At 48.9% G+C, this 23,587-nt stretch overlaps 1 protein-coding gene across 3 annotated transcripts in view; it reads right to left on the bottom strand.

Moving 5' to 3' along the window:
* Positions 1 to 19,580, bottom strand: part of KCNC4 (potassium voltage-gated channel subfamily C member 4) — a 70,135-nt gene extending 50,555 nt beyond the window's left edge. Inside the window, exons 1-2 of one of the 3 annotated variants that reach the window (XM_044004703.1) lie at positions 18,424 to 19,580; positions 1,092 to 2,028 (exon numbers count right to left, since the gene is read on the bottom strand). In XM_044004703.1, the coding sequence (XP_043860638.1) occupies positions 1,092 to 2,028; positions 18,424 to 19,113 (1,627 nt within the window). In that variant the 5' untranslated portion in view covers positions 19,114 to 19,580. The remainder of the gene's footprint in view (positions 1 to 1,091; positions 2,029 to 18,423) is intronic. The other 2 variants (XM_044004704.1, XM_044004705.1) reach the window with 2 other exon arrangements.
* Between the last annotated feature and the right edge of the window lie 4,007 nt (positions 19,581 to 23,587).

The following is a 23,587-nucleotide window of genomic DNA, read 5'->3' as shown; positions in this document are numbered from 1 at the left end:
GCCCCACAAACAATAAGTGACTCAGGAAAGACTCAAGTGCTGCCAGAGCCTAGGCTAGAGTGAATTAGTGGGGAAAGCACTGATTTAGGTGACCTGGGCTCAGTTTCCTTAGCTATAAAAATGAGAGGGCTGGAGGGGAAATAAAAAGTGCATAGCAGAGAACAAAAGAAAACTTAGAAGAAAGCACAGAAAAGCAGGGTAGCTTTGAAAACCATGGGTAGTATTTATTACATCGGTTTTCCAAAAAAGTAAACCGTTTGAAATGAAAATTTACTGTTTCATATTGAATCTTCTCTTTATGTTCTGCTGTTTACATGGGAATATTATTTTCTTTCCTTTCTCATTTTGTATTTAAGTTTAAAATGAATAAAAACACTTTTCAAAATGAGGGGGTTGGTCTAGATGGCTTCTGAGCTCTCTTCTGGATCTAAGATCCAGTGTCAGGCTATGCCCTTTCTATGAAACATCTTTGCTTCTCCTTATCTATATACTTATTATCTACCCTATTAGACTGTAAGCTCCTTGAAGGCAGGCACTGTTTTTCATTTGTGTCCTTACATCTCCAGTGTTTTGAATGGTGTGTTCTTTTAGAGAACCTTCATCTACTCTGTATTTATCTTATATATACCTATTTGTACATTTTATCCCTGATTAGAATGTGAGCTCTTTGAAGGAGGGAACTCCCCCCCCCCCAAATGAAAACCACCCTTTCTTTTTATCTCTAACACTTGCGTGCCTGGCATATACATTCTTGTTGACTGGCTGATGGTGGTGGACACTAAATAAAATGCTCCTAGGATTGAATTGTTTAGTGGAGGAGTGTCTGCAGGAAACCCCAGGGAACTCACTCCAAGTCCCCCAGAGTGGCACGTAGCCACATGATGCAGGGCAATCTGATTTCAATATTTTCCCTTCCAGAAAAGTGCATCCCCTAGTCTGGTAAAGGCAGCGTCAGGAACCAACAACCCTGGAAGGACCTGAGCCAGAGCCCCTCTCAGTGCCCTTAAAACCTGTGGCCCAGGTGCTAAAGCTGAAGACTCATCTGAAGGTTTTCACACACACACCCTCAGCATCCCCCACATAAGCCTCACCTGCCCGTTTCCTCTCCACCACTCCTTCTTCTCCCACTGGGGGGCTGGAGTCACTGAAGATGCTATCTCGGGGCGATGTCTCCTCTGACTTGCAATAGGCTGGCGACTCCAGTTGTGGGGGTCGGGGCACGTGTTTCTTCCTCTTTTTGGGCAGCTTCTGCTTGGCCATGGCGAGGGAGTAGTACATGCCAAAGTTGTTGACGATGACAGGGACGGGCATGGCGATGGTGAGCACCCCGGCCAGCGCACAGAGCGCCCCCACCAACATCCCCGACCACGTCCTGGGGTACATGTCTCCGTAGCCCAGTGTCGTCATGGTGACCACGGCCCACCAGAAGCCAATGGGGATGTTCTTGAAGTCAGTGTGATCATTGCCTCTCGGGTCAGACGGCTTGGCCCCGATCCGCTCGGCGTAGTAGATCATGGTGGCGAAGATGAGGACGCCCAAGGCCAGGAAGATGATCAGCAACAGGAACTCGTTGGTGCTGGCACGGAGAGTGTGGCCTAGGACTCGGAGGCCCACAAAGTGCCGTGTGAGCTTGAAGATGCGTAGGATTCGGACGAAGCGGACGACGCGCAAGAAGCCCAGCACGTCTCGGGCTGCCTTCGAGGAAAGCCCGCTCAGCCCCACCTCCAGGTAGAAGGGGAGGATGGCTACAAAGTCTATAATGTTCAGCAGATTCTTGACAAAGTCCAGCGTGTCTGGGCAGCAGATGATTCGCACCAAGAACTCTAGCGTGAACCAAAGGACGCAGACGCCCTCGATGTAGGTCAGGATGGGCTCTGTCTCCACCTCCCTCCGGAAGCGCACGCTGGTGATGTTCCCCACTCGGTGAATCTCCGTCACGTTGCGGTCAATGTTGAAGGCCTCGTGCGTCTCCAGGCAGAAAGTCGTGATGGAGACAAGGATAAAAAACAGAGAAGCAAAAGCCACAACCTGCAGGGCAGGGAAGGAGACAAAGGGAAGGGGGATGGAGGCACCTGGTTATATCACTTTGTCTGGTTCTGGTGGGGTGAGGGATAATGAGTGGAAGTTGCACTTCCCTGGGACTGGACAGGCATGGCGGAGGGGGCAATATATGTAGCCTGATGGGTGATGGAGTAGGGATGCAAAATGCTCATCACAGGAGATCTCTCTGGACATTAAAATCCAATCTGCGTGGGGCACTGGAGACACAAAGACAAATTATAAACAGACTCTGCCCTCAGGGAGTTTCTATTCAACCGACCTTCCACTCTTAATCTCACATTACCCTCTTGATGCTCCAGCCCGATTGGATTCTGCTGGGTGTTCCTTGATTTGGACATAACATTCGCTGATCAATCAATAAACATCTATTAACCTGGCATTATATTCCACACACTGGGCTAAGTGCTGTGGATACAAAGAAAAGGTGAAGGTGGTCCCTGCCCTCTGAGAGCTTACATTCTTACAGAAAATGATGAATAAATACAAGAAAAATGCCTTCTAAAAAAGAAAGGCATCCTCCCCCCCCCCCCCCCGTTTCTCTGCATTTGTACAAGCTGTACTTCATGCTTGGAATATACTCCTTCCTCATTTCTGCCTTTCACAAGCCTTTTCATTCTTATAGGTTCAGGTACCATTATCTCCAGGAAATCTTCCCTGATTCCCCCCTTGTCTTTCCCCCACCACACATTCTTAGTATTTTCTCCCTCCCGAATATTCCCAGGGCACTTTGTCCATGTGTCTCTTGCCCCACTCCACATGCTCACTAGTATTATATTATCTCTGTGTACATAACGTATTCCCATTATAATGTAAACTCTTGGGTCAGCTAGGTGGCTCAGTGCATAAAGCACCGGCCCTGGATTCAGGAGTTCCTGAGTTCATATCCGGACTCAGACACTTGACACTTACTAGCTGTGTGACCTTGGGCAAGTCACTTAACCCCCATTGCCCCACAAAAAAGAAAACACACACACACACACACACACACAGAATGTAAGCTCTTTGAAGGCAAGCAAGTCTTGATTTTTGTGGGTTTTTTGTACTCTTCATTACCTCACACAGTGCCTTATAGATATGCTTACTAACTACTTGTAGAACCAAGTTGAAACTACAATAAACATTAGACACTTGCTGTGTACAGTTCCACTGTCCTAGGTGCTGGAGGAAAGAAAATGTAATTAAGACAGGATCCCTATTCTCAAACAACTTACAATAATGTAAGGGGATAAGGTACCTATGATGCTTAAAATAGGTGCCCAGAATTGGGTGGATGGAGCAAATGACCTTTCTGTCTCTTCCTATCTAAAGAGTCTGTTTTCAGCACACAGACCCGCTGTCCTCAGCCCCTCTCACCCTGTCCTCTCGGGTGAGCAGGGAAGGGGAGAGAGGAGAGGAGACAGTGTGATTACTCTTGCTCCAAAGTTCCCCAGGAAGTTCAGTTCATGGAAGTGGGGTGAGGGAGAGAGGGGAATACCAAAGGCTTGGCCCAGTGACGGGGGCTGATCCATGCAACTACTGGAATGATGAGATCAGGGTTCTGCTCAGTAACTACTGGGTTTAAGTGTCCAATCATTATGAATGGAGATGAAATTCGTGTGTAATAACACCAATTATGAAACCTTTCTCTGTTATTCATGTGGCTGCCATCCACCACCCATCAGTATCCCGGCTGCTGGAAGCCATCCAGCTTCTTCACTTTCACATCCCTACCCCACTTCCCCCCGCAAACCTCCCAAACCTACCTGCCTGTGCCTAGACTTCCTCATCCAAGACTGGAGAGGGCTGAGGTAGGGAGGTGGGTGGATGGAGATAAGTCACCTTCATTCAGAGACTCCTCAATAATAGTAACAGCTGACTTTTATATAACATTCTATAGCTTACAAAGTGTTTTACATAAGTTGTCTCATTTGAGTCTAACTACATGTCCTGTGGGGCAGGCAGTGGAGTGGGGGGAATCTGAACCTGTGATTTCCTTGGTGTAGAGAACTCTTAGTGGGGAAATTTCCTCCACCAATCCTCATTAGAGCAATTGCTCTAAAACTCAGGGTTTAAAGAGTTCCTGGGGGAGGGGGTGGGACAGAGAGCTTAAGTGATTTGCCCAGGACCACTCATGCAACCAGTAGGTATTAGACACAGGACTTGAAGCCACATCTTCCTGATTCCAAGGTTATGACATCCTAGATTTCTATTCCCATTTTACAAATGAAGAAATGGAAGTTCAGTAAAGTTCAACTCAATTCAATTCAATAAACATTTAAGTGCCTAGGATGTGCCAAACACTGCTCTAAATTGAATGACTCAGGTCCCCTCCCCAATCACAAAGGTGATTTGAAGTGAGAGAACCAGGTCTGGGATGCAGATCACGTACCATTTTCAGTTGAGGGACCTTAAAGCTCACAAGACTGAGAGCTAAAAGGGACCTTTAGAGCTAGAACATCCAGTTTATAGACACTGGAGTCCAGCAAAGGGAATCGACTGGGCCAGGATCATACAGAATCATTCAAGCCCAGGTCTTTTGAATCCAAGTCATATATTCTTTCTATTGCCTCCCAGTTGAGCTATAGAGGAGTTCAGGGTTGGGGACACCTTTTGAGATGGGAGAAAGGGAGGTCTATGATTAGAGGGGAGAAGAATCCCAGACTGTTGAGACTGTGAGACATAAGATGTCTCAGACTCCAAGAAATCACACAAGGCCATTTGCTGCAGCTTCCTGCCCCTGGACTCCACCCCTGGGGACTCTTGACTTTCCCTTGAGCCAGAGTGAGAGGCAAGTGAGAAGCTTCAGGGATTCCAGTATCACAATCTACCCCGTCTGGCATAAGTTCTCACACTGGGCAATGCCTTCTCCCCCTGTCCTGTAGAGAAGCCAGACTGGCGCCTGTGGGACAAATATTTTTCTAAAACAGGACTGATTATCTTTATCCCCAAGCCCTCCCCTCTCTTGACCTTTCCTATTACTGTCAGGGGCTCCACCATTCTGCCAGCCACTCCGGTTCAAAGCCTTCGAGTCACCTTCCGCATCTCTGACTCAGCCCACATATCCAATCAATCATCAAATCTTATCATTTCTCTATGTCTTGTACACTCACCCCCTTCCCACTCCTCACAAAGTCATCATTACCTCTCTCCTAAACAAGTGTGCTAGCCTTCTCATTGGTCTTTCTATCTGTAGTCTTTCCCCACCCTAATCCATCATCTGCTCAGTCGCCAGTGATTTTCCCGAAGCACAGGGCTGACCACGTTACTGTCCTGCTCAATAAACTCTGTGGCCTCAGGATCAAATAGAAAGTCCTTTGTTTGCCATTTAAAACTCTTTACAACCTGACCCCTTCTTCCCCTTCCAATCTCCTTGCATTTGCCCTCTCTGTGCATGCTGTGATCAATCACTGGCCCAACAGCTGTTCTTCACACAGGATTTCTTGTCTCTCTGCTTTTGTGCTGGTCATCCTCCATGCCTGGAATGCTCTTCTTCCTAACCTTTTGCTCTTAGAACCTTTAGCATCCTTCCATTGTCAGCTTTTGAAGGCCACTTGTCCTCTAGGAGGTCATCCTTGGTCCTATCCCTGCCCCAGCTCCTGCTGTCATCCCTTCTAGGTTTCCTTCCATCTACTCTGTGGATGATTCATTTATGTTGCCTCCCACCCATCAAAATGTAAACTCCATGGAGGCAGGGGCTGTTCTTGCTTTTTCTCTGTATCTCCTGAGCTTAGCCTGGCCCAATCAATGCTTATTGGCTGATTCTAAAAACAGCTGGGGTGCAGGGGAGCAGTTTGATCATCAGGGAAAGAAACAGGGCACTGGGCTGGGTCCCCTGGGATGCCAAGGACACCTTGAGTTCATCATATGATGATGCTATCAGAAGAAAGGTAGAGAATGCAGATCATCTGTGCAGGGTACCTGCACCTCCAGGGAATGAGGCATTCACTCACCCCACCAGATGACAGGTGTAGGTGTCAGTCAAGATAAGGAAAGTTACTGTCTCTAAAGCCTTAGAAGTGAGCAGGATGGGCAGTCACCAAGTGGTACAATTTCAGGGGTGGGAGGGAGTCTTGCTATCAGAATACCTTTGCCGCCCTTCTCCCTGATAACTGAAATTTCATAATTAGAGTCACATTCTTGTCTTGAGACCAATTCCCTTGCTAAAAATGCAAACATTTACAGATTGTAAGCTCTTTGAGGTTAGGGACTGCCTGTTAGCTCTTTTTTGTATCCCTAGAAATTAGCACAGTGCCTGGCACATAGTAGGCACTAAACAAATGTTTACTGACTGATTGGGGATTGTATATTTAGAGCTGGAAGGGACTTCGGAGGTTAACTAATTTAACCCCCTCATTTGACAAATGAGGAAAAGTAAGGGCATAGAGGTTATGACCGGCCCTTTCAGTGGTAAGTAGTAGAGCTGGCATTTGGACTCTGGTCCTGTAGACTCTAAGACAAGCATTCTTTTAACTACCTCACCTTGTCCCTGGAAGGATAATTTTATGACTTTTCACTTATTTATAATGATCTACTGCTCCTTTCCTGAGAGCAGGTTTTGCTGCTGGGATGAAACAGAGAGAATACAAGAGCCCCCACCAGAGTAAGGGATGTGGATGTGGATGGGGAAGGGATTGCTACCAAGGAAAGAAAGGATCAGGAGAACCTGCTTCCAGTTTACCTAGAGTTGGTATTAGTTTCCTGGCTCTGCTCCACATGAAGCTCACGTTTCTTCCCTGGGCCTCGATTTGCTCACTGGGAAAATGGGTGCAAAACACTAAATCTGGACTCTTGGAGATGGCTGAGTAGAGGCTGAGCCTCTATCTGTGGGCACTGCATGGCTACAGAGACAATGGGTGATGGGGTGATGCTGCTCCCTGAGTGGGGAAGTTGGCCCATCTGGGAGCCAAAGTTTTAAGTTAATTAGTAATTTGGAAAAAAAAAACAAGTTCAGATAGAGGAGCCAAGAGGCTGAGTTCAGCATAAAGTAAGGGGGGGAGGAAGGGAAAGAAAGGGCTATCTTGTGTTTTCTCAGGCCTCAGTTTCCTTTTAGGGCAAAAGACAAATCCTCTGTTTCTGATCAGAGCTGGGTCCTTATCAAAAGGTACTTGCAAGACCAACGACACCAAGTTTACTGTGGCCATGGCTTGCCAGGGACCCTGAAAACTACTTTTTCTAATCTAATGAAATTTTGTTCAGTCATTTTCAGTCACGTCTGACCCTTTGTGATCCCATTTGGGGTGTGCTCAGCAAAGATACTGGAGTGCTTTGCCATTCATTTCCTTCTCTAGCTCATTTTAGAGATGAAGAAACGAAGGCAAACAGGGTTACATGACTTGCCCAGGATCACACAGCTAGGAAGTATCTGGAGTATTTGAACTCAGGTCTTCTGACACCAGGCCTGGCCCTCTATCCACTGACACCTAGCCACCCAGTTTGTATTAGCACTTCAAACCTTTTGCTTTTTTCCCCCTAAAGTGCTTTCTTATTTAATCATTTCTTCTAATTCTCACAACAACCCTGGTGAAGTAGACCAGACACCTTCCAGTATCCACTTTACAGCTGAAGTCACTGAGGCACCCAGAGATTAGGTGACTTGCCTAGGGTCATGCAGGTAGTTACAGTTTGGAAATCAAGTTCCTCATTCCAACCCATGGTTTGATTTTTCCTTTCTTCTGCTAAACCTTTCTTCTATCTTAGGGACCTCACTGGTTCAACCCAGGGAAGTCACTCCAACTTCTCTAATGCCAAGACAAAAGAATATACTCCACCCCCCGCAGCAGCTGGGGGAGTATTTTCCCCCCTCTCATCTTCCTCTCCCCCTAAGAACACAATTTCTTGTCCTCCTCAGCCTGAGCACCTTCAGCAGTTTCTAAGCAGGGATCATCTTCTGTCCGGTGGCCTGAGGGACCCAGAGTCAAGAAGCCCAGTTGGAGACCCCAGTTCTGCCAAGGGTTAGGGATGCAACCCTGGCAAAGACCCAGAGCTGCTCAGAGCTGATTTCTTCCTCTATCAAATGAGGCTTACAGAACTTGCCCTACCTTACAGCTTCCCTGTGAGAAAAAGCACCATGGAAATGCAACTTATTATTATACCATCACTGCACACAAAGCATTGTAGATTGTATAAGGTGAGTTTTCATTCTTTATCTTCTCTGATCCTTACCCAAGCACCACGAGAGCAGCAGATGTCATTCCTCCTCACTCCCTTTTACAAGATGACAAAACTCTCTCTGTTGAACATAGATTTCTTGAGGATGGGCATGGTTTCATTAATATCTTTGTGCCCCTAATCCTAACATTTTTGTGAGTGGGTAGTAGTTTGAACCTGGGATGTCATCATAGAATGGAAACCTCTTAATCTCAGGCAGCTAGGTGTCACTTCAGATAGGGTCCTGCAATTAGACTCTAAAAGACTGAGTCCTACCATAGCCTCTTACTTATTAGCTGGGCAAGGTACTGAACTCCTCTTGAGCCTCAGTTTCCTTATCTGTAAAATGGGGATAATGATAGCACTTAAGTTTGTTGTGAAGATCAAATGAGATAACATGTAGTGCTTTGTAAACCTTAAAGCACTATATAAATGTTAGCTAGTAGTAGTGGTGGTGGAGGTGGTAGTAGTAGTGCAGGAGTAGGAGTAGTAGTAGTAGTAGGAGTAGTAGGAGTAGTAGTAGTAGTAGTAGTAGTAGTAGTAGTAGTAGTATAGTAGAATTGTTTTCTTGATAGCCTATAGTCTTAGAGAGCTGAACTGGATGAATTGAAGGGTTAAGTGATTTTGTCCCCCAACCCCACCCCAGTATATACATCTGGCAACCATGAGAGGCAGTACTTAAACCCCAGGCTTCTTGCTTCCAAGTCTAGTTGGCCCTCCCATTGTAGGTATTTAATAAACATTTATTGAATTAAATCACAGAGAAGGAAATGGAAGCTCAAATACATGAAGTGCCTTGTCCAAGGGAACAAAGAGTAGATGGTGAAGCTAGGACTCAAATTCATGGGTTCTGATTACAAGACTGTTGTCCTCCCCAGTGTATATCACTGCCTCTACAGGAAGCTCTGGGAAAACAACCCACTGGGGCTGAGCAGTCTATAAATAAATCAATCCCAGGGGCTGGGGTTTCAGAAAGCCCTCGAATCATATCCACAGTCCAGTCTCCAGTGTGACTGTGAATTAACTATTTCTCATACAAGTCTGGCTGGGTACTTTTATATTTTTAAATGACTGAGTGATTTTGTACTTAGCTTCATATACAGTGGTGAAGATTACACTTACTTCACAGCCTAAGGGGTGTTTCTGGCTGCACTTCTACTCTTCTCCCAGAAGCAGTTCCCACACCCAGAGAAGCAGGACTTCTGAGGCTTCTGGGAAGAAGGGCTGGTTTCAAGATCAAAATCCTTTATCTCCATCTGGCCTTTGGTTAGGTAACAGCCCTGTGCTGCCCATGGCCACTGAGTGATGAGCTTCTTCTCCCCTCTTTCCTTTCTGCTCATAGGCCAAGGTGCTTGGACAAATGCTTCCAGGAACAAATAACTAGGTGTCTTTCAGCTCCCCTAGTTTGCCCTCAAAGGCATTGAAGAAAACTAAAAAAGTCAGACAGGAGGGGTGGTGGGAAACCTGAACTGACCTTTTCTGCTGTTGAAGTACTGTGATAGGGAAGGGTGAGGTGAAGACCCTTCTTCCATTCCCTGAAAGGCTTTGAAAAGTGAGCTGAGTTGGGGCTGGGGGCATGTGTGTGTGTGTGTGTGTGTGTGTGTGTGTGTGTGTGTGTGTGTGTGTGACAGAGACAGAGAGAGACAGAAAGACATCGAGACACAGAGAGAGGTTTCCACCAGAGTGTTCTGCCTAAATCTCTTAGGAAGTCATTAGGCACTTAAACTGTACTATGGTTATTATGCCCCTGTCTCATCTCCCACAAGGTGCTATTGTAAGCTCCCTGAGGGCAGGGACTGATTCCCATTTATCTTTACGGTCAGTTTCATGCCTTGCACATAGGAGATGTTTTTAATAGATAATTATCAGGCTGAACTGAAGACCAAAAAATACAAGAGTGAGAGAGGTGATTATCTCGAAGGATCCCTGGTAGATTCAGAGACTAGCTAGCCCAACCCTCTCGCTTTTTAAAAAGATAGATAGATAGATAGATAGATAGATAGATAGATAGATAGATAGATAGATAGATAGACAAATGGACATATACACACATGTACATATATGTGTGCATATACACATACACACATACACATATGCATCATATGAGTATACACACACAAACATGTGTGTATATGTATATGTGCATTGTATGTACATACAAACAAAAAATAAATAAAATTTTATATATGTGTTTGTTCATTCATTTAGTCAGTTATTTGTTTAGTTATTTGTCTATCTGTTTATTTGAGACTGGCTCTCTCTATTTTACCTATGCTGTGGAAATGCAGGGGCCACTCATGGCCCAACCCCACTTCTGATCAGCTTTGATCTGCTCCATTTCTGTCCTGGACTGGTTTGTCTCTCCTTAGGCAGCCCAGTGACCTCCTACTTCCTGATAGGAGATGGGATTAGGGAAGGGGTGTGGGGATTCAGATGGGGCTCACCAGATCCATACTAGAATTAGTATGCACACTCAATCAGCTTTAGCCCTTTATTGCATCTCAGAATTTCTAAACTTAATCCATCCACCAGCCTCAGCCTCCCTGGGGTAGCAGGAACAACAGGCATGAGCTACCACATCTCACCCAATCCCCTCATTTTACAGACAAGGAAGGGAATGATGCCCAGAGCCATAAGCTCACATAAGAATTAGTTACCCCCACACACAAAAAAAGGTTAGTGGCAAAGGCATTGACATCTGGCTCATTGTGCTTTTTATTATACCAGGTCACAGGTTGCTGTAAACTCAAACCAATTCAGAGACACCTACTGATGCTCCTTATATTGGCTCCCCTGTCAGACAGAGAAGACGAGAAATAGAACCTCATTTCCCAGGACTGCAGGGGATGGGGGTGGGGGGTAGGGCTGTTCAGTTTCAGAACGAGACAACGTTTGAACACTGTGCTTCTTTCCTGTCTGCAGATCCTGCAGAAACATAGCAATTAGCAACATTTAGATGGGTGCTGATGGATTTGGGATAGATCACCCTAAATTTCTGCCAGAAACCCCTAATGACAGACGTTTCAGCAGGTCAACTGGCATACACCAGGTCTGGATTTCTTGGTTTCCCCTCCTGGTCCACAGCAGCTGACAGAGACCTTTCATGCTACCCTATTTCCACTAACCTTATGTGTCCCAGGGCATCCTGAATATGCCCAGGTACCCAGTATGAGGACAGAGCTAGGCAGAGAGGGAGGAAAAAGAAAGAGAATTATGGGATTATGACATTTTGGAGTTAGAAGGGACCTTAGAAATCATTAGTCCAACCAAATTATTTTGCAAATGAGGAAACTGAGGTCCCAGGGATTGGCCTAAGTCTCCTACCAGTTTGGAAGCCTTGATCTTTAGACTGACTCTGACACACTTGTTCCTACTGATGGTCAATTGCCCATGCCATGGCAAAGAGAAACTAATGTTGAGTGTCAAAGCTACCCTTTTGGTCCAAGGAGGGAGTCAGTCGGTCAAGGCCTTTCTTTCTGAGACACTGGTAGACTGACCTTCCCCTCCAGTAACTAATGGCGACTTCCTAGCAGAAAATGGTTCCTGGGAAAATTGGGCCCAGGGGCTAATAGGCTTAGAATGGAGACTGTTCTCAGATACCACGGCTCCATTGGCAGCTGTGCTCCAGGGTGATCTTCGGTATGAAATTCCAGCTCTCTGTCATCATGCCTAGTTAGCCCAGAGAAGGGGCTACATCTGTCCGTGCTTAGTCTACTGCCTGGCATCTTGTCCAAGATTGGCATTAGGGACCTTTAAGGACAGTCCATGCTGGGCTGGACAGTGAACAGATTCAATGAAAAGTGTCAACTCTCCAAAAGACCCAAGTCAAATCAGGTCATGGTCTCCTCCACTTACCCCTGAAAAATCCCAGAGGCCGAGCCTCCCTGGGGTGAGCCAATGCTTTGATCATCCTAAGCATGACCACCTGTGCAGGGTTAGACTAGCTGGACAAGACAACCAAGAGGCTGGATGCCAACTGGCTTGTTTTGTATTCTGAAGCCAAAAATGGTCCACCAGGACTTGGGCCCCAGTCATCCTACCCCTCTTCCCTCTTCCTACCCCAGGAAGGGAAGGGGAGGGGACAGTGGGGCCCACAAAGACCCAGATTTCTAGCTCCCTCTCTTCTGCACTTCTCTCTACTTTCCAAAACAGTCCAAGGTTATTTTCTCTACCCTACTCCCACCCCCACCCCCACCAGAAAACCCTCAAAAACCCCAAAAAACAACACAGACACCTCATCGTCCCAGAAACAAGATGTTCAAAAGCAAATGTTAGTCTGTTTGGAGAGAGGAGACAAAAACAAAAACAGAAGACTTGGCCAGGAAATTGCTTCAGGGCAGGGAGGCTTCTTCCCTTGTCTTAAGGATCCCAGGAGGAGGACCTGGGAGATCTGGGAACCATCTCCCTCCCCTCTTGAGGGTGAATGGTTCAAAGCAGAAGTCTCTTGGGGTTTGGGGATTTGGGCAGAGACTGGACACCTACCAAAAGCTCAGAAGGGCCAAGGATCAGGCCTGGATCTGTCATGTCTGTGTCATTTAGCAGATCCCTGAATCTTTCTGAGTCCCAGGCAACCCTTTAAGAAAGGTAGGTCTTCTTGGGGCAAGGTCAAGGGCCTCAAGGTGGGCAGGCAAATGACATGCCAATTACTTCTTAGAATGATTTTATTTTATTCCACTTGTTTAGAGGGTAAAACCCACCCCTTTTCATTCTTCACAGCTCTTTCTCTTACCTTCCTCCATCATTCCCATCTCTAGCCCTCTTCCTGTCTCTGTTCTGAGCTCAGGCTGTGCCTTGGCCTTGTAGGAGGTAACTTTGGGAATGAAGTTGGCAGAGAGAGAGGGGCATAGGGAACTGAATAACAATGAGCTTGGGAAGGGATTGGAGAAGAGATGAGGATGAAGAGAACCACTCCCCTGACTCTTTCTGAGGGAACACATGAGTGGGGGAAAGCAAAGCATTAAATTACAGCCCCAAGGTATAGAACGACCCCATCTCTGCCTGGGCAAATGTCAGTACCTTCAAAGTGGCATCTTGGATCAGACCCTATCAGCCTTCCTCACACTGGAAGCTCTGGTGCGAAAGGACCCAACCACAGCCCTGCCAGGGATACCCAATCTGGCCCTGCCACTGTCCTTCTCCTTTCTTCTCACTGGGAGACCTAGCCAGCCCTTCCAATACCACCTGGGTGAAGCCACTACCCACCCCAGGGCTGTGAAAGCCACTGGAAAGACAAGAGAGAGGGATCCCATTAACAATTTTCACAGGCCAGAAATAGCTAGGAAGAAGCTCATATTCCTTCCTTCTTCCATTCCCCCAGAAAGAGGCTCTTTCTACCTATCCAGAGGGGCTTATTTAGAAATCATTATAGGGTTTTGTTTTTTTTTTAAAAAGGAGCAAGGTGGGATGGTGGGAAGTCACCAGAACTAGGATATAAACCTTGCTGTGCTACTAATTGGCTAGTGACCTTGGGAAAGTCATTTGACCTCTGCATTTCAGACTGGACTGGATAACCTCTAGATTTCTTTCTAGCTGATTTTCACTATAGAATCTAGTCCTTGCCCTAGGGCACCACCAAACACCTTGGATGATCCTTCAGGTCCCCTGAGGCTCTGACATTCTATTCTTCTGTGACTTTATAAGGCCCCACAGAAAATTGGATGCAGTTATTTTTGGCTCTGGGAGGGGGTTCTGATTACTTGATTTGGGCAGCTCAATCAAAATCGCCACTAATCCAGTTCTGGTCCTGAAGCCACACCAGGAAATACTCCTAACTGCCCTTGGGCAACAGGCAGGGATGTGGTAGTCTTGCCAAGGGCCAGACCCACCAACGGTACTGGAGGATTTTGCTGCCTTTGTTCCAAAGAGCAGGCAGGAGCTGAGACAATTCCTGTGTTCTCGAGCTGGACTTCAGAAGCACCTAGAAGGCAAAAGATCTCCAAGAACCAGGCCCCTACCTCCATTTGAACTTATATGGGGCCCTTGCCAGGCCTGTAGCTAAGCAACAGGCTTCCATCACCAGCTCTGTTCGATTTTAATTTATTTCTCTTTTGCTGCTGTTATAATTCACTTCTCAAATGACCAGGTTGCACACTGCTTTCTGGGGAGAGATGCCTTGGGGTCTGAGCGGCCCTTCTGCTCTCCTAGTTAGTCTTGGACTCTTGACTTCTAGCCCATAAGTCCCCACATCAGGCCTGATTTCTTCCCAAGGTTTCCTAACTCAAGGTCAGGGCCTAACTACTGATGTTAAGAAATTAATCCAGCAGCCTCAAACACTTGACACTTACTAGCTGTGTGACCCTGGGCAAGTCACTTAACCCTCATTGCCCCACCAAAAAGAAAGAAAGAAAGAAGGAAAGAAAGAAAGAAAGAAAGAAAGAAAGAAAGAAAGAAAGAAAGAAAGAAAGAAAGAAAGAAAGAAAGAAAGAAAGAAAGAAAGAAAGAAAGAAAGAAAGAAAGAAAAAGAAATCAATTCAGGAAGGGGATGTTTGCATTTCCCTCCCTTGGCAGCTAGGTGGCCCAGTGGATAAAACACTGCACCCTGAGTAGGGTAAGTCCTGAGTTCAAATCCTACCTCTTTGATACTATCTCTGTGGCCCTGAGCAAGTCATTTTACCTCTGCCTGCCTCAGTTTCTCAACTATAAAATGGAGATGATAATAGCACTTGCCTTCCAGGATTGTTTGTGAGGATCAAATGAGATCATATTAGGGGCAGCTAGGTGGTGCAATGGATAGAGCACTGACCCTGGAGTCAGCAGCACCTGAGTTCAACTCCAGTCTCAGACACTTACTAGCCTTGTGACTTAACCCTGATTGCCTCCCCCCCCAAAATGAGAAAATATTTCTAAAGTGCTTAGCACAATGCCTGGCACATAGTAGGCATTTAACAAATGTTTGTTCTTTCCCCCCTGTCTCCCAGCATACCCTCAAGTAGTTTGAACTCTTAAGAGGAGGACATTGATAGAATCCTTCCAAGCATGAAATGGTGAAGGGAGCATTCGATTTGGAGACCATGGGTCAGCCATGGGTTTGAATTCTGGACTTGCTACCTAACTTGTGTGACCTTGAGGAAGTCACTTTAAATTTCTGGGACTCATTTATCACATCTGTAAAATGGGCAGTCGGAGTGGATGACTTCTGGGTCCCTTCCAGATCTAACACTGATTTCTCGAACAGCTGTATAGAAGTGGTGTCAGCATTACCTCCACTTAAGGCTCAGAGAGATCAAGAGACTTGCCCAAGGTCACACAGGTAGGCAGAAGCAGGTCTTCTGAGTCCCAAGCCCAGTTCTGAGCTCCCTTCTGGTTCTGATTGCTATAAGAGCAGACTTTTCCCACTACAACAATGAGGATATGAGAATCAGAGGCCCATCGCTGCTGAAGCTGTGATCTTGGAGGGGGAGGGGTTCCACATCCCTGCTTCTCTCAGGACAGCCCCATTTCAGTGACTTAATACACAGAAAGTGCTTTGCAAGCTTTAAAGCACTATCAGTGATTATGAAAGGGGTCACCACCTATAAGTTAGGTTCCCCAGGGGTAGCCTCACCCCAGTTGGGATACTTAAGCCCTGGACATATTCAAGTTCTGGATCAATATTAACGGGCCCCACATTGTGCCACTGCAGCCAGTGCCCAGGACCATCCATAGCATTGAATGTCAGAGAAACTTAGTTCTGCCTTGGGATCCTTAAGAAATTCAGAAGTATCTCAAGCTCAGCTCTCGTACAGGAAATAGGCCCAGGCTGGAGGCAATACTCTGCTCAAACAAGAGGTCTGGTCCAAGAACCTGGGAGGCAGACGCTGTCACAGGGAAAGGGGCAATCCTGGAGGGAAGAACCTCAGAGGGCTAAGGAACCCCCAAAGGCCTCAGCTTGCTGGTAAATAGGGCTTCTTGGTCATTAGCTTACAGATGGGCTGAAGCTAGAACCTTTGTTCAGATCACGGGCTCCCTGCTTCCTAGGCTGCCTCCCCACCACGTCAGTCAGAGCCTACCTCCCGTCACTTATAATCCTTTTCCCCCTTCATCTCCACCTCTGGACCCTGAACCAAATGGAGGTCATCTAGAGGATTAGCTTACTTTGTGGGGTTATTGTTGCCCCTGCCTGTCATCATTAGCACAGGTGACTGAACTAACTGTAGTCTTATTCAAGGAACTTGTGTAACGAGCTGTGAGGAAGGATTCCAGAGGTCAGGCTGGGGGGCCAGGCAGTCCCAAAGACCCCAGGATGCCCAAATACCCTCAATAGGAGCTCTTTTCCCCTTAATCCTGGGTTCCAGGATGCTCAAGGAAAAAACCAACACACATAACACTGGTTTTCTCTTAGTTCTTAGCATAGGCCAGGAGTCCCCAGTGCCCAGGCTGGTGTACACTAATGGGAAGGATTCTCTCACAGGATGGGGGACTGTCCTTTGGCTCTAGTTCTCCCTCTCTTCTGAGTAAGGATACTTCATTCTGCTTAGGATGCCAACTCAACCTCACCCACTCATTATCTTCAGTCCAGTCTCCTTCCTTGCTCATTTCTGCTCTGCTCTCTTCTCCCCAGAGTGAGGAAATGGAACTTTTCAGGGATTGGGTTGAGGTTTAGGATGGGAGGTACTGGGCATGGGGTGCGGTGGGGGAGGGTGGCTGCCTTACAAGACTCATCAATAAGGTAACTTGGGATGTCTAAGCTGACCCACCACTCCCAGGGAAGCATTTTACTTTTCCCCAATTCCATTCATCAAGTAGTTAAAAGTCTACTCACAGGGCAGCTAGGTGGCACAGTGGATAAAGCACCGGCCCTGGAGTCAGGAGGACCTGAGTTCAAATCCGGCCTCAGACACTTAACACTTACTAGCTGTGTGACCCTGGGCAAGTCACTTAACCCCAACTGCCTCACACAAAAAAAAGTCTACTCACTATGTATAAGGCATCATGCTCCATGCTGGAGTAAGGGGTCAGGGTGGGAAGAAACCCACAAGTTCTTTATATAGAACCACAACTAGGGAGACCCTGGGCCAAGGTTATAACTGGTTGGGTAAGAGTCCCTGCCCCATGCCTGACTCCAGTTATTTTAAGGGTTGAACTCCATCCCACCACGATTTTAAAGTTTTTAGCCATATAAGTATAATGGTGTGGGTAGGAGTCTTCCCCTCTTTCTTTCCTCTAGGTTGAGTGTGTGAGTGTGTGTGTGTGTGTGTGTGTGTGTGTATGTGTGTGTGTGTGCGCGTGCGCGCGCGCGATCTGGAGTTTAGAGACTGGAATAATTTACCTTCCCCCTATCCTTGCCCCCAGCCATGATAGGAGAGCAGTAGTCTTTCAAACTATCCTGGTTGCTCTCCCCACCCCAAAACACACACACACACACACACACACACACACACACACACACACACACACACACACCACAGACCCAGGACCATGAACAGGAATGGAGAGGCACAAGCACAAGAATCACAACCTAATCTGTTGCCCAATTTCTGCCCAAGTCATCTGGGGCCAGGGAGAGTGGGCAATCTCCCTGTCTATCCCCCAAGGGAGGCCAACCCATGAAGTTGGAGGTCAATGAGGCTTCAGATTAAGCACAGACTTGATTTGGAGCTCCAGGCTTATCTGTGGTGTTTCCTTAAGGGTCAGAAAAACATGTAAAACCAACCCTAGCCCACCTCCCTCTCTACCCTACCTTCAACCCTGCCTTGCCCTTCCTGGCCTATGAAAAAAGAAGTCATCATATAGCTGCTCAGCAGCATCAGTTGACTCCTATGCATATGGAATTGTAAAGAGAGTACGTGTGTCTATCAGGTGGAGGAATTTTGTACTAAAGGAATCCCAGAAACAGTCATAGGGCACACTAGAAGGCTCCGATTTGGGGACAGGCCTAGATAACACCCTGGAGTGGCCCCAGAATGGGGAGCAGGCCAGGACAAGCAGCTAGGATGGGGACACTTACTTTTAGGGGTTAGGTGAGACTGGGGAGGTGAGTAAATAATGTCCAGGGTCTAAAATGGGAAAGAAAACGTACAGGTGCAAATCTTCTGGGCAAGTCAGTATGTAGATGAATGAGCTGCTCAGAAAATGAGGACCCAGGTGAAGAGAGAAGTAAAAAGACACAGGGTCACTCAGTGGGGAGAAGATTCAGGCCTTAGTCCCAAATCCAACTTCTCTTACATCAAACTCAAAGCTGGGCTAAGCCGTGACCTCCCCCTAATACCTCTGGTTTGGGGAATCCACCTGATGAGAAGGAGGGAGGTGTCTACTCACCCTGGCAGCCCGGGACGAATAGGGATCTTCAAAGAGCGCCCACATCCGCGGCTGCCATCCTTTGCACGAGCCTGCCCCGGAAGCGGCTCCACCACCACCCTCGTGAGGGCCCAGCCTCTGCAGGGCCAGCTCCCGCTCGTCGTCCCCGGCCTCGTCCCCGGCTGCAGGGCCGCCGTCGGGGCTCTCGAAGATGTCCAGCGCCTCCTCAGCATCTCGGTGCTGGCGGTAGGTCATCCAGCAGCAGGGCTCCACGTCGGTCTCATCGATGCCCCAGAAGGTGAGCTCCTCCTCGAACAGCGGGCCGCACACGTCGGCGGGGCAGTGCAATTTGCCGGTGCGGTAGTAGTTGAGGACATAAGCGAAGACGCCCGGGTGCCGGTCAAAGAAAAACTCGCTGCTGCCGCCGCCGCCGCCGCCGCCACCACAACTACTGCTGCTTCCCGCACGGCCGCCGCCCCCATCCTGCTCCTGCCGGCCCCCTCCGTCGGGGTCCGCCAGCCAGGCGAGGCGAGTTCCAGGCAGGGTCCGCAGGGTGCTGCGGTAGGTCTCATGTCGCGTGCCGCCCACGTTGATAATGATCTTCTCCGACGCCTCGCCCTTGGCCATCTCTTCCTTCAGACATGTTTTGGACGGAGGCTTGTTCCCCGACTTACGCCCGCGGTAGGAGGACACACACACCGAGCTGATCATAAGAAGCGCTGCGGGGCTCCGGCTTGGGGCGGCCGCTGCCCTCTAAACACCCTTCCCGAGAAGGCAGCGTCAGACTGAGGGGGGTGCGGAGGAGAGGAGGGGGGACGGGGGTGCAGGGAAGGGAGGAGGAGGAGGAGGAGAGAGAGGCAGGCAGCCCCCTCCAGGCAGTGTGCCTCGGCCCCTGCCTCCCCCCCCAGGGCACAACTCCCCGAGGCTCCAAGGGAAGGAGTTGGGTTTCTCAGATGCACAGGTGGTTGGGGCTTTGGGGAGGCACAGCAGCCAGGGAGACAGAAAGAGAGAAGGAAAGAGGGAGGGAGGGAGAGAGAGGAGAGAAGGGAGGGGGAGCCAGGCAGCAGGAGGGGGAAGCGGGAAGAGGAACACTGAGGGCCAGAATAAGGGACACAGAGAGACAGGGGCACGCGCGCGCACGTACACACACACACACACACACACACACACACACACACACACACTCCTTCCCCCACCCTACAGGGGAACACACACACGCACACACACCCTCCTTCCCTCACCCCGCAGGGACACACTCAAACACACACACACACACACACACACACACACACACGCACGCACACACACAGAGGAACGCTTGGGCAGACTCACAGGGACCCGCGACACACCCCCACCCCCACCACCCCGCAAAGGACGGAGAAGCGTCCAAAGCCGCACCAGCTAGGGCCGGGGACGCGCGCACACACAGCCCCGCGAAACCTCACTCCACTAGCCTGACCCTCACGCCCGCAGCTCCGAGGAGCCGGAGCCGCACTCTCGCAGCCAGACCCGCACCCAGCCCAGGGAGCGCCTCCTTCCAAGCGAGGAGCCCCAACGCCGGCGGCCGCGGTGGCGACAGGGGCAGCAGGGGCAGCGGTAGCGCAGCAGCAACAAGTCCTCGCAGCAGAGGCTGCCGGGGCCGGGTCGATGCTCTCACGGCAGCGACTCCGCCTGCCCAAGCTGCTCTTGGTCAACACGAGGCGGCAGCGGCAGCAGCAGCAGCGGCCCCGGCGGTGGCGGCATGTGGCCTCTTCCCCCCATTCATAAATCCAGCGCAGAGAGGGGGGAGGGGCGGGGGGAGGGGCTGCGCTGGGCGAGGCGGAGGCGCCTGCAGAAGGAAAACAAGCCGGTGCGGGTAGGACCAGGGGTGGCTCGGGTCTCGGGGTCCCTGGCGCGAACTGCGAGCGGGATTCCGGGAGGTGGCGTCTGGGTGCAGCGTTGCGGGGGCCGGACCCGGACGGGCGGGGAAATCCGACGGGGCGTCCTGCGCTGTGCTGAGCTAAGGGGCGGGGCAGTACTGGTGACCCGAGCTTTCAGCGCCCTTAGCGGATTATCCGGGGCGATCAGTGGGAGACCCGAAAGCTGGCACCTGAGCGTTTCTAGTACTGCAGGGCTTCGCCCGGGTGGGTGGCCTCAGCGAAGCGCCCCGGCTCCGGGGCCCTGGGATCCAGCCGCAATGGGGGCCTCGCCATCAAAGCTTCTGCCCATGTCGGGGTGGAGTGGGGGGGAAGCAACGTTTGGCTCGGAGAGAAAGTGGGGGGGGGCGAGATTGGCCGAGCCGGAGGGTGAGACCGAAGTGGAGGTGGTCCGAGGAAGTCGCCCCTCTAGGAGGAGACTCTGCGAGGGCTTGGGCTGAGGACCCAGGCGTCCGAGAATCTTCTTGCCTTTCGCCAGGGATCTAGCTGCGGACTCCCAGCTCCGGAGGCTTTTCCTGACGGCTCCGCCTTGCCCAGGCGCGCCCTTAGTGGGGTGGGGTGGGCGGGGCGCGGGGCGCTGCGCCTGGACCAGGAGGGGAAGATGAGGTGCCGAGGCGCGGTAGCTCGGGGTTTGAGGGCTGGCTCTCTCTCGGGGCCCAGGCTGAGCCCGCAGCTGCGCCGGGCCGAGTAACCCCGTCGCTGCCGGCGCTCAGCCCAGCGTACCGCCTCTGCTCGCCTCCCTCCCCCTCGCCACCCTCTCGGGAGCTGGCTCTCCAGTCAGCAGCTCCGCCCATTGCGGCCCCGGGGATCGAAAAAAGGGAACTCATGACCCCTGAACTATCCCCCCTTCCCCCAGTCTCCGGCATCTCCCTAGGAAGTGCCCTCTAAATTACCCCCTCCGCCCCACCCATTATCTGCACTGTTGGTGTTTCGTGGTTACTGAAGGTATTCCCCAAAGGTTGGTACTGGAAAGAGAGGCTGTCTACCCATCCATAAAACTACAGAAAAAGAGACCTTTTGAACTATAACCTTCGCTGGCTACTCACAGCCCAACCCGGGAATCTGAGTTCAGGAAAGGAACGTCTCTGAGGCATTTGTATGTTTTGTTGAGGGCCTGATGCAACAGTCACCAGCAGTCATCGCTGGGACTGAATGTGAGGACATTGAGGAGGAGTCTCCTGGGCTTCTTGGAGTTTACGACTGGGAGCAGGGTCCCCTGGGTACCTTTGGCCTGGGGTAAATGGGCTCCGGGCTGGTGGAACAAAGCGAGAGTCCTGGAGCTGTCCAGGGTAGTCGAGCAGTCTGGGAGACCTTAAGAGAACACAGCGTGTGGAGAAGGAAAGAAGAGGCTCGTCTTTTGGGGGGACAAGAACTCGGGTTCTATTCACTGTGAATTGATAAAAGACCGGAGCCAGGCCCATGCTTGTGTCCTTTATTCCTCTTTCCTTCTTCCTTGCCTGAGGTCTGTAATAAAAGGAGTTTATGAAGCCAGAATGTGAATCCAGTTGTAGGCCCATTCCATAACTAAACTCTGCAGTGTGCCCCACCAAAAAGTGGTCATGCACTGACTGGTGGCAGCTCTTAACACTGTCCCCCTTGTTACTTATCTCTTATATTGTCATTTAATTTTTCATGCATTTATGTCTTTTCCACCCAAGCTAGACAGTAAACTCCTTCAATGCAGGAAGAGCAACACATTCTTTTCGTTTTATTTCCCTTACAGCACCTGGCCCAGTTCTGGGCACAAGGCAAGCTCAATAAATATTTATTGAACATTGAAAATATGTGAGCCTCCCCAAAAGGATCAGTCACTTTCCTCTCCTATAATCTCCCTATCTGGAATTTGTAAAGTAGACTTTGAAGAACTTACTTTACATTAAGAAGCAGTGTGACCTAGCTGTGATTGAATTTGAAGCAATATTTCAAAAGACCTGTGATCTCATCCATGAAGGTAACTCTTCCATTGGTGCAGACCACTACCTATTCACAACTTCTCATTCTGTGTGATTATTTTCCATATCCTTCCATAAATCTTCCATAGAGAATCAACCCAACCCAACTGACCTTCCTCTAGGTCTTTACACATTTTCCAGCTCCAAGTACTGTACCCAGAACTCTAGTGGAAGCCTAATTAACATTCATTGCTGGAGTTGTCCAGTTCTAATCCTTGGCCCTTCTTACCCCCACCCCCACCCCCAATCATACCTGCCCTGGATTTTGTCTTTTAAACCACTTCTTGAACACAAAAACTCATCAATAATATGAGACAACCTACTTATGTCTACTTTGCCTCTTTCTATTGTCCTTTGATTACTTACACTTCTGATTCTTTGGAAATTGTTTTTCCATGGTTGGAAGCCATGATATAGAAAATGGGGTAGGGGAATATCAAGGTTGGGATAGTGCAGAACACTGCATAGTTTCCTAAATACTATCCAGGCCCCCTTTTCCCTTCTATTCAATTATGAGTGTAGCTTACTATCCACCTACTGTTCCTGTCCTAGGTATAGGCACATATGTAGGCCCTGCATTTACAATATCACTGATAAAGTGGAGGGGGGATGCAAAATGTGAGTTTTTGGAGAGAAGTTTAAATATAATATAATGGAAGATGTTAATACTTGGAATTTTTAGCATCTATGATTGCCTTGGTGTGGTTTCTTTAACTAACACAAAGCCCAACCCTTTTGCAATTTAAGAGATGATCTTGGAGACTTGTCTGGCTAAAAAATGTTATCACCTTCTGGCCAGCCTGGAGATGAGCTTCTTTGCCTCATATAGGGTCTTGTCTCAAATCCTTTCCAACATGGTAGGAGTAGCCTAAGCTTGTGTTTCCCTGGCATATCCTTCTAGAAACCAGAGTCATAGTTTCATGACTGTACCATAAAGAAGAGGCATTGGAATAGGACTTTTCTGTGAAACTGCATATCATTGTCATTAGCAAGAAAAGATTGATAGCAACATGGGCAGAAAACTAAACCTTTTTAAACTATCATTTCTCATAGAGGTAGATGCATAGATAAATCTCTAATGTCTGGTGTGGCTTTGGACCTTAGGTAAGCCACTTTATACCTGTTAGATGTTACTATACTTAGAGATGTTACTCTAAAGTCCCTTCAAATGTTAACATTGTAGGAGTCTATAGGATGCAGGCTGATACATGGTCACAGGGACCTTACTGCTCCTAGCTCAATCTGACAAAGCATTCAAAATTTCATACTCTAGAGGTGAATGAGATCTCAGAGGCCATCCAGTCCAGCCCCTTCTTT

The sequence above is a fragment of the Dromiciops gliroides genome, chromosome 4 (assembly GCF_019393635.1).
Source record: "Dromiciops gliroides isolate mDroGli1 chromosome 4, mDroGli1.pri, whole genome shotgun sequence".
Lineage (NCBI taxonomy): Eukaryota > Metazoa > Chordata > Mammalia > Microbiotheria > Microbiotheriidae > Dromiciops > Dromiciops gliroides.
This window is presented reverse-complemented; position numbering and strand designations above follow the sequence as displayed.